Source organism: Zootermopsis nevadensis, unplaced genomic scaffold, assembly GCF_977971745.1.
Source record: "Zootermopsis nevadensis isolate Lab colony 2312 unplaced genomic scaffold, Znev_1.0 Znev_ptg000004l, whole genome shotgun sequence".
NCBI lineage: Eukaryota > Metazoa > Arthropoda > Insecta > Blattodea > Termopsidae > Zootermopsis > Zootermopsis nevadensis.
In genome coordinates this window covers 613,585-628,278 of record NW_028259136.1, presented here as the reverse complement: position 1 = coordinate 628,278, position 14,694 = coordinate 613,585, and the positions used below count along the sequence as shown (strand labels likewise).

At 36.8% G+C, this 14,694-nt stretch overlaps 1 protein-coding gene across 2 annotated transcripts in view; it reads right to left on the bottom strand.

Annotated features, from left to right (window-relative positions):
- tei (irregular chiasm C-roughest protein teiresias) overlaps positions 1–5,460 on the bottom strand; it is a 289,615-nt gene extending 284,155 nt beyond the window's left edge. The window contains exons 1-2 of one of the 2 annotated variants that reach the window (XM_022079783.2): positions 5,115–5,460; positions 2,873–4,598 (exon numbers count right to left, since the gene is read on the bottom strand). In XM_022079783.2, the coding sequence (XP_021935475.1) occupies positions 2,873–2,957 (85 nt within the window). In that variant the 5' untranslated portion in view covers positions 2,958–4,598; positions 5,115–5,460. Of the gene's footprint in view, positions 1–2,872 lie in introns of both variants that reach the window. The other variant, XM_087342789.1, reaches the window with a different exon arrangement.
- Between the last annotated feature and the right edge of the window lie 9,234 nt (positions 5,461–14,694).

Genomic DNA, 14,694 nt, shown 5'->3' with positions numbered 1-14,694 from the left:
ATATCATATTCTATCGATGTACGTTTATAATCAAAAATAAAACAGGATTTAGGAAATGAGCTACAGTGCTAGACTCTTGTACAGATTGTATGCAAAATACGATCGAATCTTATAGAGTAAAACTTTGTTCATGCATTAGAATTTCATGTGTATAACAATTTGTTATAATTATCGTTGTTTGTTATTAATATTACACTATAATAAAGGGATTTAATTGAATCAATAGAAATTTAGCAGTGTAACTAGTCCGTCACACATTATGTCTACTTTAAACTTGTAGAAAATAACCTCAAATTTTGCAACGTCGCCATATTTTTAACTGTTAAATTATAGAAAACACTTTATGCATAATTTGTAGAAATGTTTATAATCTATCTTCATACTAAATCCCATATTCCCAGCTTCAATGGTCCATTAGTTACATCTGTCAAAGTGGAAGATAAACTGAGTTTGGCACGGCCGTCATGTTTGCATTATATTTTACAAAAAAAAAATCAGGCTACATTAATAAAAGCTGCATATTTGTTGAAGATGTATTGCCGTGCATTTCACTACCATATATTAAGTGTCGCTTCCACCTTATACATTCAAGCGTCCTCCATTTTGTTATGTCTGTTTCGGAGAGCGCAAAAGTATGAGGTTGGGGTGATCTCCCATGGAGGCTACCTACAACACGCAAAAGCGTAAGAAAGTAACTGAAGCAGTTATAAGTAATTAAAAGTTTATATTCTTTAAAACCTTACATTCTACGGGTTAACTTACAGAACGCCGAGAACGTTAGCCAAGATGATTATCGAGAAACTTCGGAGGGACGTCTTTACGAGTATGCAAAGCGATCATTATCAATGCCTTCAACACATATTTATTCTTTTGTTGTATCTGTAGTTAGCTATCTGGCTATTTATGCAGCACACTAATAATCAGGAACTGAATTGAATGGAATCGTATCAACAAAAACCCATTTAACAATAACTGAAGTAACAGATTTCAGTAAATCGTTCAACAATATCGAACTTCTGTCAGTGTATGTCCGGCATATCTCTAATTGAAACATGCGGACAGACTGACGAGCGGACAAGACTTCTACTATCGATTTCGTGCGCTTTCCGTGAGAATTTCTTAATATCGGAAACTTGATTGATTTTTCTATAGCACTGCCTCTATTCAACAAAATAAATGAGAGAATAAAACGTAGGCCTATCCTAGTTCTGAATATCTTCATGCAATGCCCCTACTAAAACTGTGCCTACACAAAGGCGAATCCAGGAAGAGAATTCATGAAAAACGTATCTGGAAATTGCCGGAAATAGCGATAAACGTTTCCACTCTTGTTATGCGTGTTAATTCTTACTGACCACCCGTTCTATTCAAATGTCACATTCATACGAACAGAGATGGAAAGTTATTTGCTGTTTCAGAGCACCAAAGATTTTAAAATAATAACAAATTCATTCATTAACGACGCTGTATCAGATGCAGGGTTTATGTATAATTAAATAAGATAAGAGAACAATCAAGAACGGAGAATCGGACGGTTTTGAAGGAAATTATAGAAGTCTATTTCACGGCAAACCTACATTTTTGACATTTGTTTAAAGGACGAGAAAAAATAGCAACAATCTCAGGACTTTAAGGCACTTACAAAACGAAATTCACACAAGTACCACTCTGCTACGCCTATACTTGAAAATGTATTAAATTTATGTTTAGTATCTTGTGTAAAACAGAAGTTAACAAACGTAATATTGCCATATTATCAGTAAATCACAATAAGTTTTGACTCTGTAAAGTTTGGAAATGGCCAGAATGTTACTTATTATTCCACCAATTTTTACATGTCCCTAATTTAATTACACAGACTTTCTTCTGAATAGATGTATCACTCATATTATTAACAAAATACAATAAAGATTAATTTGAGCTTACGCAAAGTGCGACTCCTATTAGCAAGCGTCAAGCAAAATTCATAAAGAATCTTCGAAAGCGAAATATAATCTTCTTGTTACAAACCCATTTCATTCACCAATTGTACATAGCCCGTTATCAACTGATAGTATATCATTATTTAGTTCTGAATGATTGAAACCATCACCCATACCGGTAAAGAATCAAAGTATTACAACCTTCTAATAATCACAGGAGTTCAAGTTAAAACTGCCCACTTGGATTTGCCTAGCAGTATTAATATCCAGTACACAAACGTCTTCGAAATCCTACTACGACTGGTCACTCGTAGGTAAATAACGATGTTATATCGATTACAAACATGCAATACAAGATATTATCCGACCTACGTTAGTTTACCGGTTGACATGTATTTTACTACTACTCCGGCTTTGCAGTACGGCAGTGGACCTTCCGACTTCCTTGCCAAAATATTACGTGTCAACATTTCACTCTTTCTTTTTCGTACACAAATTCATTTGACATTTCCTTGACCGTCGGTTTGTCTCGTAAGAGTATGTGCACTTAAAAGTTGGCAGTGGCAGTTCAGTTGGTAGCTTGTTTTCTCTTCAAGTGTAGGCTGCTGACGTTCGACTTCCAATGAGACTCTTCTTTCTTAATTACAATGTCTAAAATGGCTTTGAAGGCCGTAGAATTTTATTATATTATTAATTCATTGCATTAGTTGTGTTATATTTTATTTTATAATAAAATATCCCAGCTGCCGGCACCGTAGGCAAACACGCTACCAACCGAACAACACTAACAGAGAAGGACCTGGAAAATGAAACTGTGTAGTACAAAGAAACAGTGGAATGTCGACTCCTAATATTTTGGCCAGAAAATCAGAGGAGGGTCCACTTTCACACTACAGAATCTGAGCCGAATGGAAGAATTGAATGGACTAAGTCCAGTTATCAATACTTACATGGGATAATGACGAAGGATGACACGAAGAAAGACCACAGTATCCATTGCGGCGCGTTGATTGGTGAAAATGGGCCCCGTTTCATGACGTCATACCATGCACCTGTCTCAGGTCAGTCGGTGCTGTGTTAACCGATCAACATGATTCCGTGCGGCACATAACACGTTTGAAAATGTAGTCACTCTACACGAGTCTCAAATAGTAAGTCACAGAACACAACGTAAAATGTCTTAGCACTTATTCAATAACACTTTAATTAATACACATGTCATGATACAGTTACTGAACAAGCCTGAGTTAGCCTACAGAATATTAAACTCGTTCGGTCGATGTTCGTGCGTGCACGAAGATTTAGTATTTACCGTTTGTATGAATCACACAATATTTAGTGAGCTTTGCTATTTCCGTGTTAACGTTTTATTACAAAACTAAATACGCGCTACCTGCATTGTATGCATATATCAATATGCCACGGTACAACTTATGCTTTTCGTCTGTAATATCGTAACTCCAGTTTTGTCTGAAGTGACTGCTAAATTAATTTCCAAAAAAGTTCTCAAAGTGAGCGTAACTAAGCGTTTTACAGTAAACAACGTCCGAGTTGTAAATATACCTAATGTTTACATATTAGCCAAAATTTGTATAGTCTGTTAATTCACTATAACTTTATTCATCTACTGAAAAAATATTTATTGGATTTTTATAGTATTATTATTACCACAAAGTGAACAGTCGCATATGTGGGTTTTATGAAGCTCGCAAAATGTGGTAATTAAACTGTTGGTTCCCTGTTGTACCTTTTTGTTATTATTTCACTGACAATTTTAATTCACTTCTCGTGTTGTATAATTTACGCATGGGTTGTTTCCATTTATTTGCCGAGTGCTAAATTGTTCTTTACAAATTAGTGATAATGACACCCATAATAGTATATGGTTCATAAAAATAAAATAATCTTTAAATTACATTAGTACGAAAGTGGCTTTCTATTAATAACTTCTCAGTCTAACACTTTATTAGTTTAAGTCGAGGTATACGTTTGTGGTAATGATGGAAATTATTTAAACATTTACACATCAAAATTGGCACTGTACTTTTAACATTTACGTTATTCTTCTACAGTACCTGACACAACATATTCCACATTAATTTTATTCCCTTCTGATTAAAATATTTTTTCAATAACTCTCTTTAATCCTGCCGTAATTGATCTGAAATATTTGCCTACCTAAACTGGTCGCCTTTTCTTCACTAACATGCATTATCAGATTGCCCTCCAAGGTCAAACGTCACTAAAAGACTGTCTTAATAGGAATTTAATACGTCATTTAACGATGTTCTTACTGAGATTCTATTGCGTCTCCGTATAAGTATTACTGTATCGCTCTGTTATGAACCACTTTTATGAGGGACGACTTTAGTACTGTCTATATCTAAGTAAAATAAGAACATCCCCAATGCAGCACCTATTTGATTAAACAAACGAAAGTTTCTTGTAACTTAGAACAGGCCGTCGGTCATGGTAATTCCAAGCCTCGAGTCCTTGTACACAGACCTGCATAAAATGAAATATGGCTCGAGTTTCTGACTGCTCTAACAAGTGTCACTCAGTTCAGTTTTGGCATTTGTTTCTGTCCACGGTAGCACGTACACACGCTACTGCTGCCGCCGCTGCTACTGATGGATAGACGTTCTAGCAGCTAAAGTTTGCACTGCTCATAACGCGCTGCGTACATTAATACAGTCAAACTAGGAAAACTGATGAGTTAAACCAAGTGATCTTACCCAGTGGCTTGTACTCCACGCAGTTACGTTCTTGAAATTTAAAAGCACAATACGACGTATTGCCTTGACTATTTTTAAGCGGTCTACAAAATCTCTATTCTGCAACTGCCTTAATATACATCAGAGACACGTCATTCTAAACAAATGAGCTCTAATATTCTGATAACAGCACGGTTTAAATTTGTTTACCAATTTAAAATTCAGAGACTGTTAACAAATCATCTAAGAATGTTACATTTGTTCAGAAAATTATATGATCTACGTTTAATTTGAAATATGTTCTGTATTTAAATTAATAGCAGTTGTAAGATTACATTCAGGTACAACGAAAGGTATCTATGCATCCAACTACTATGAACATTGCGTTTCTTTACACAAACGCTGTAACTTCACCACGAAACTCCGATACACCCTGCAATCTGCTGGGAACTTCTGAAGATTTGTGAAAACACTATACCTTCTGCAATCTCTTTACACGAATTCTTATTATTCGCACAAAGACGGTTAGGTTATGTACCAATTGTGTCACGAAAACAACCACGCACGAACATAATCTTCACAGACTCTATAAGATTCTCACAACACTAACTGTTAATTCTTTAAGTTTTCGTTTTCCTAATTGAATCCATAGCTAACAACAACTTCTCAACGTATCACGGCTTTCTTTTATTCTTGAGTTATTTACGTCTTGAAGAAAAGAAGAAACGAATCGCTTTCTGTTCCCTCGCGCGCGCAGTGATCTGCGTGGGAAAAAGCCCGTGCGCACCTTCTCTGCGCGACGTCTCCAAACAGACTGACTACCCCGCGCTCTGGACTGCACTCGGAACTACGATCTGGTTTAGTTATTTACTATATATACCAGTATAAGGACGGTGGGGTAAAGAAGAGCAGAAAGATAGAATGAAACAGGGAACGAACTTAGCAGCCCCCTGCTTCGCCGCTACCCTTGTCGAATAGTAGAGTCCTCCCACATTCTGTACCAACAGCTCTGCCTCCCCGTTCCACTGTTCCAGATAGGCACACGTTTCCCCATTTTCTCGCTCCCTACACCTCCATACAACGAACACCCAAAGCCACCCTCATGAGTTAATTCTCTCATTGAAAACATCAACCTAACTTACTTTTAGCTTCTGCATAGGGAGAGGAGATGCAGCATGTTTGAATGTAATCAACAAGAAAGTAAAACTTCTTAATTACCTGTTTACAAATAGGTTAAAGGTTTTTTGCTGAACAGGCAACCCGTGGGTCCAATTAAACACAACAAAAATAACTTCGAAATAATGAATGAACAACTTAAATATTAAATCGAATATATATTTCCTTTATGCTGAAAGAATTAAATAGCTATTAAGAAAAATCTGACTCCATAAAGTAATGGAAAGGCGTATATAACATTCGGACGCCAAAACAAAGTTTTTCCTAAAATGTCTACGTGATTCTGAGTTCAAATCTCTATCAGTTTATCTATGCGTACATTTTAGAAATACCTGAATGTAATTCCCAATTTGGTTTCTACCCTTACTGGGCCTGACGGCTGTACTTTGAAGGTCAAAAACTCTAGGCTGAAAATTCTGGAACGACATCGAATAAGTGCCTTTTTAACAAAATGTAATTGTAATATAAACATTTAGAAACGAAGGGCCCGACATTTGTGTCAATAGCACAGTTGATTTGTGTGAGATGCTTCATTTGTCTACCAATTCTTCTGAACCCCCACCCTCCCGGCTCCAAAGCGACATAATGACTACACAATGCAGTGACGTATTTCAGTGACCTGTCTCGTTTACTCCAGACACGTGGCAGAACGTTTCCCAGGAAGAGACATAAAACAGTGTTCTCTCTTACCACAAGCACTCACTTCAAGCACCACTACTTCTTGGTACTAGCCGACTAGTGTGGTACTTACTTTATCTGAACCAAAGTAATCGCAAATAGCATTTAGCAATAAAACGAGACACGTTTTGTCAAACAGCCCCGAAAAAAGAAACGTTAAAGCCCTGTTAAAAATCATTTCTTACATCAATTCATATAAAAAGATAAAAGTTATCGCTGGTGCTTAATTAAGAACCATGAAAAAGTGTGGGGGAGTGGAGGCATAGCTCCACTCTTTCTTGACTTCGGTACTAGATAGAAATTCTCACCTTCACGTCGTGTCCGCTTTCTCCCTGGGGGGGGGGGGGGGGGGAAACCTTCCGGTACCCACTTGATAGGAAGTAGCCGGTCTGGACGCGGAGGAGAAGAAAAAATATCTTGCTCCTGCCGGGAATCGAACTCCGATTGATCGACCCATAGTCTAAGTCATCTGTCTCATGTTATTTCACATAAAAGAACTGAAATTCCAAATCTTATTTTTGTTGCATTAGGGCCTTTGTCTCTTACCTGGCATTTGACTGGCCTCTGAGTAAAAGCAGTTTATAACCACAGATGAAAGGTAATTGTCGTGACCAACTATAAATTAGTGCCCACAATATGCGTGTTCATTGAGGGCCTGGGTAGGTCGTAAGCAAAGTGTCTGATAGTAGAACGGACGACCGCGGTTTGATTCCAAGCAGGAGTGAAGTATTATTCTTCTAGACCGGTTTTGGGATTCACCCAACCTCTTATCGATCGAGTACCGTGAAAATTTTCCCAAGGGGTAAAGCGGCCCGAGCGTGACGCTGACCACTTATCCCAATCTAATGCAGATGACAAGACTGAGTAAGAGCTACACCTCCTCTACCCTCAAGCGCCCTCATGGCGTATACCGTGTACAGTTTAGCTTTATTGTCAAAGTTCATTGTTCACTTCTAGTCCTCGTGTTTGCCTTTTGTTCTCTCCTCTCTTTTGCACACACCCCTATACAGAGTGTCCCAAAAATATGTATACACATATTCAATTAATTAAATAAAACATTTTGATAAACTAAATAGTTACATACGTCAACATGGCACCTAGTGAATTAGCAAATCTAGCGCAGGTGTTAAAAATGACCACCGTCGACTTCGTGGCACAGTTGACAGCGGTGATCAACTGACTGTCAAGCCGATGTTAGTGAATGTGACGTTCTTGGGGCATTCTGTATTTTACCCATTCTCAGTCACCACTAAATATATCTCAAGAGCTCTTATTCATAAGGGCATGTATCTCCGTAGTGTGGCATTTTCCAATGGCTCATATAGGCCTACACTGTACAATGCAGCTTGGCAATCGTAACACTTCCATTTATGATAGCATGATACTCCCACCCGTATTGTTTCGTCATATTCTTTTTGTAAGTCTTCCTCAATCCCTTTGAAATGTTCCTGGAGTCCTCTCTCTCTCTCTCTAAAATAATTATGCAAACTTTACTAGGGGATGTTAAGACCCACGAGTATAAGAACAAACAGAATCTGTTCTCAGAGTTGGACTGGCTCCTGGCTCAGTGAATGGGGTGGTTCATTTCCTGGGTAACCGTCTGTGTCTGAAGAAATATTCAGTCGTAGGATTGAACAGACAAAGACGGAGTGGGGTGCAACCCAAGGAGACAAGAAGAATATGCCGAGACATCTTGTGCAAGTTAATAGGAAAAGAAATGGAGATGCCGGTCCAAAGGTGATTTAACACAGTGCGTTTCTAAACGTGACAGTTCCGTACTTGTTTCCACAAGAACATGAAGTAATAAGACTTGCCTTTGTAACATTACCGATGTCGACAGCAATCTCATACTGCATGTAACTGCAGTGAAATTAATGTATCATAATGAACACTTCGATTTTATTTCACTTACAACTGAACAGTTAGACTTACTATAAGAAAATGGAGCGAATACGAAGCGCAATGCATTCAAGTTATCAAACGTATCGGGAGTAAAAGTATGTTTTTAACAACCACCATACGCAATCAACACTACTGGCGTACTTAAATCTGTCATTTTGTGTGATGTGCATATAACATTGGTGCACTGAGTTCAATCAGTCAATACTAGCTTTAACATTAAGTTACATTAATGAAATTCATATTATTATTATTTCTAATTCGTTACATAGTGAAGAAAAGCACCAAGTATTTTCTGTAATAAATAAATTAAAAATTACCGCCTTGAACGGCAAAATATATTTTAAATAAGAAACAATTTTACAAATTTGTTAAGACCAGACTGCATCGCATTGAACCTCTGAAAGTAAACTGTGCATGACTTCGCGGTATGATTGTCAATTTTCAAAAAGAACTAGAAGGTATCCTTTCATAGAAGCAAAGACAGCTGACATGTAAGGCAATCAAAGTTATGAATTATGCTCTTATGAGTTACCTGATCAGTTACTCCAATTATACACATATGTAGACATAATGAATATAAATCATGTTCCTTCTAAAGTGAAGAGACTAGTAAATTAAGGTATTTCTTTTATTATTCACTTCTTAAGTTATATCTTCTCATTTGATTTACAAAACATGAAAAATCAAGATAGAGAGACGCACACAGGAAAATACAAGATACGCACGTTATGTAGATAGGCCTACGTATAATCGATTTTATAAACGCCCAAAATAAAACCCAGATTCGCTACTGCCTATAATCGAAGCAGCTGTTGCTTCAGGTGGTAACTTTAGTAGAGAGAAAGGCGAGAGACTTTCGTTCCCAAAGATTACATCATGTGTGCCTCCAGCTCTAAAATGTCTCCCGTAACACTTACGTAGAAGCAGAGAGTAACGTTTATGAAATCATTAAATCATCTCTATTTTATACATAACGACAGTTAGCCTGAGGCAAATCATATATTCATTGTTAAGGTGCGGATATAATTTCATTATATTCTATTTACTCATTTTTCAAAAATTATTTGTCGTGATTCACAAACTCAATTACCGTGTATACGATGCTACAACAAAACATTTATTCTTCACTCATTTTTATTAAGGATGTTTATTGCGTAGTTGCTGAAGGGCACGCTCATAAAATAAATTGACTGTAATTTCATGCATCACTGCGAAAACACCACACCACACACTACAATATAATGGTGATTTGTTTAACCCCACGAGACTGAACTATCGCCATTGCGATATTATAAAAATAGGTACTCATTTTAATGAAGTTGTTATTACAAATAAGGAAAATCTATTATTTCCTTTTTCAAAATTAATAATTTTGTCTGTCAGCTTCCATAACATGACATTAGAACTTACGATTCCCATTCAAGGACAAGCCACATGAGGCGTCATTATGACGATTATGTCCTAACAGAAAGCAGTTGAGAAAATGGCGTCTAACAAGGGGAAGTGTACGTCAACAGACGAGCTTCTACCAATACGACGTGGCATCATTTGAGTCTAATCTGTGTGCACTAAGCTAAATTGATTTTTCTCGACGCACCTGAGGTCCAGGAACAAAGCTTCTGACGCGTATAAGCTTAGCCTATGCTTTTGTAGCAGGCTAAAAATAGGAAAAGAATGGCCTACTGCGATATTTAGAAAATACGGAACTTCATTAAGTTTCAATTTGTAAAATGCTGCGGTCATACAATAAAAAAATATGTTAAAATATTTGTCGGTGACAATTAAAGTTTTTTGTATACCAAGTATATGTACATGCTCTTTTATTCTACTTTAATTGTAATTATCGAAATTCGTGTTCTAGTTTACAGTACCACTACGTAAAAACGTGTAGCTATGCTCAGATAACACATATTAAACAAGTGGCTCAATTACTTTCAATGTTATAAAAGCCAATTAATGATTAATTTGTTTTGTTAAAAAAATACTAATCACATAGCTTGAACCTTTTGGATTCTACTGTATCTTTGTCTTCTAATACAGTATTTCTAAATAAATACTTTCTGAAGCAACCAACATTACAGTAAGAAAATGTGAAGGTTCAACCGTCGCCCGCCACTAAACATCATCTCATCCCCACTATCTATATCACTAAAACCCATCCTAAATTTATCCTTCCATCTCCTTCCTGGTCTTCCGAAGAGAAAAAAAGAGTTAAAGACATAAATATTGAGAAAGAAAGAAGCAAATTTAACCACATAATTTATAATAAATATGCGCAATATGGAATAGACTGAAGATGGCTGTCGTCCGAGTTGTTGCGCCGTGTAGTCTGATAGGAGTTAATCAACGTTACAGAGGTCCTTGCTGGCTTCATCATCACCGCCGTGAAAACCTCAAATCCTACATGAAATAGCTACAAACACACATTCATAACACACGACACAAGTTGATACCGAGTTTCATATTCGTTTCGCTGTACTTATTCTATTTGTTTCTCTAATAACAGATTGACATTTGCAGAGGTCACAAAAGCAAGTTTCCCAACATCGAGTAGCAATTAAGTTTTGACTTCAGACTGTGCCACGCTCATATCACAATTCGAGTGTTACTGAAGTTCGCTTGAATGTTGAGACCACTAGAGTGGAAACCAGAGGTGAATAAATAAAGTAGCTGAGAAGAGAACGTCGAGAAAATAATACGAAATTATCGAGGTTTCTGTGTTTTCCGTAGTGCGTTGTTATATCAAAGCTTTGGAACAAGAAACAAACAAATAGACTAAGGCCTCAATTTAGATACCTTGCGAACAGAACTCTGAACTTTCTCCCTGCTGTGTAAATATTGACCTCGATCCACAATTTCTCTCTCGCCGATTTTCAGGCTACATCGATACGGAGAAGCTAACGTAAGACTTTCAACATAAAACCAAACGCACCGGCCCAGCAAATTTATTCAAAATATTCCTTCCCTTTTTACATTGAAAGTTAATTATATATCTCCTTATCAACTGTGCCGTGCAAATGAATGCAGTGGGAGACAATTTAGCCGATAACTTCTGCTATCTGTATCACATAAAAGCCAGTTTGATGTTTCTGTGTTTGATTGCGCTCATAGAAAATGTATTTAAATGGACGCGTACCTGGAGGAAAACGTTGAAGTTGCGTAATGTAGCCAAGGCTTATCTTTGTCATTGTTGTTCTCCTCTCAGTGTTTCATTATCAGCGATATTTTACACACATTATAAAATATACAATGTGAAGCTTTCACGGAGGCTTTCATTAATAAAGTCTTCTCGGGCTATCAGCCGTGTTAGATGTTGAATAATCGCCGACGTTTCGAGAGATGATCCTGGAAACGTCGGCGATTAATCAACATCTAACACGGCTGATAGCCCGAGAAGACTTTATTAATTAACATTATAAAATGTTTTAGATTTACATTATACAGTAGTATATTAGCTTTTGATTACGTTTCTTTGTGTCACATTCACTGAGATGTGGAAAAAAACAAGGAGAAAAGAGGGAATCAAATATACGAAAAGAATTAAGAAAAGTAAGGGGCGAAAATACGGAATACGTCATTGCCCGCTGAGTTTCAACTGGCTTCATACAACATGTTCGTATTTCGTTGGATTTCTTAAACTTTGCACCCTGATGAATGCATTAAAACGAGCAGAATTAGAGGCACAACTTTAGCTGGAAACAAGATCCGACTGACCAGTAGGTCAGCAGAGATAGCCTAAGAATATTATCTTTTGATTCTAAGTGTTTGTTAGTGTCTGAGCCTCCTCAAAACTCCAGGACTTTGTAACGAACGGTAGTGGAACAAATAAATTATTCACCGTATCAGAGAACGACCCCCCCCCCTCTTCCTGGGAACTTCGCATTCAGTAGCCAATCCGTTGTGACAAATCACGGTTGATCTTCCCGGCCACATATAAATAACCTCACAATCAGACTCGTTTAATCGCATGCCATTTTGAATCTCGGTTAATGGCGTTGGTGATAGAAGATAAAATTGATCATGAATTACGGAATGGTAATATAACGAGATAGTCGTTTCAGGCAGATATCAATGACTCTGTGTTTTGTAAACTGGTTAATTTTAAACTGTTCTAATTAAATTATGCCCAAACATAATTGTTTCATGTTGAATAACACCGAATAAATAACAATTTAGTTCTGTTGCTCTTAAATCAGTTAAAATAGTAACTATTTTCAAATTATTCTTACCTAAAAGTGCATTATTTTTCTCATACTACAGACTAGCACTGGAGAACTTTTAGCTGTAACGCCACAGGAAAAACTTGCGTTGGCAATGCATATTTGAAAATCAAGCGATTCTCTTTAATAAATAATTTCCTTCTAGTCCGTCTTTAGTTTCAGTACGACACTGAAAACCCACCCCTAGTTATTACGAAGGTTTTCATATGCACGCGGTTTTATTTATTTTCGGTCACAGAGGTGAATAGGGGAGGTCTCTTTTGTCCATGTGCAAATCAAAAGCCGTTCCTCCGAACAATAAAAGCAACCGAACTCGAGTTCTAATGTTAAGACAATATGAAAGGTGAGAGGATCGCTTATTTCGGCTTGCGAGAGAGAGGGGTAAGCGATGAATTAAATTTTCCTAACCTACACAAACGCCACAAATTCACGGGAGGTCTCACCGACCTCTACTGGAGTTTAATTCTAGATTAACATTGCAGAGGAAATTGTTACCGAAAGTGACCTCTTTCAACAACACTTTGCTTACATAGAGGGAAGTGTGTTGCATGGTTATTTGAACACGTTGTTATGCATGTAATTAGAGTGTGCGTAACATAAGTCGGTATCCACGCAGTGGGACTCAGCTTCAGAGAATCTGCCTTACATAACAATGTTTATTGTCAAAAATCATAATAATAAGAATACGTCATTGACGAAATATTTTAGAATGACAGATCTTTTTTCGTAGAAGCCAAATCACATGATGGTTGTAGCACGAAATCCACATTTTCTTTTGGTTTCATTGTGATGAGTATGGTGATTAAGATATGAAAAGAATGAAGATCTTTTTTCGATACATTTATGGAAAAAAAAGAATGAATATCATGAGATATCGTTTGGTGTGATTGTGATAAATAACTGACAGATAAAATGTACATACGAACAAACTCTAAATAGAGCATACGACACTACGAGCAGTATTAAAACTCACAAGGCAGTCGTATGAGGACCTAACACGCAGACAAGGCAAACGCCTGGTGATTATAATAACAGCATGTACTAGTATTTCGTTATTTTCGTTATAACAGTAAAGACGGAATTTGAAAGATAATACATAACCCTAATGGTATCAATGTTAACACTTTTAATACTGGTCTATATTTATATCAGATTACTAAGCGTTTTAATTCGATATTTTGGAATTCAGAGGCACATACACACTCAGAGCACTTTGTTTACATACTTGTTACCGCACACGTGGGAAAATTTTCAGAGTGTGTGACTAAAAAGAGGATTATCCGCTTTGTTTGGAAACAGAAAACGCACGTGTCCAGTAAACTTTATTTTCAGCAATCAATTACGGAATTCCGGATTGTGGTCAATAAATATAAAATGGGAAGAGCCTAGATTTTCGAGTTGCATTATGTATGCGGATTAAATTTTGACACCGGTTCATGATTTCAGAAATAAAAGTTCCTTTACCCTTTAAACATGAAGTGCAAAAACATACAACATTTCACAACAGCGTATTTTGTTTCTCGTAATCGTAAACATGCCACAATTAAGCACGCTTGAACCTTTAAAAAGCGATAATTGTTATTTACAATGGTTCGCCATTAAACAATTTCTGCTGATGCTTTCAAACATTAAAAATATTGCTGTATAATAAATTTATTGATAAATTATTGCAAAATAAATAAAAGCCAAACAAATCTGTAGACATACTGCATCCCCAAATAGGGTATAATAAAACAATTTTTTCATTCCACAGAAGTGGAAAATGCAGTGCACATTACAAGCAGGGAACGCGATCTCTCTTCACTGTTTCGCCCATAGTTTAGTGCTCTATCCAGTTTGGTACAAAGGCCGGAATGGCTCCGTACTCTCTCAGGGTGTTTGCTTGATCCTGATGAGGTACTTTGCTATATAATAAGGTCCAGATCAAGAAGGGCTGAAGTCGAAAACAAGTCCTTTCATCACACAAATGATAGTAGTTTAGTATTCTTGCAGTGTTTCGTTCACATAACACGTCTTTATAAGGAATTTAGAATAATTTATTAGAAAATTACAAATAAAATAAATTAGGTAGCCCTAGCGATT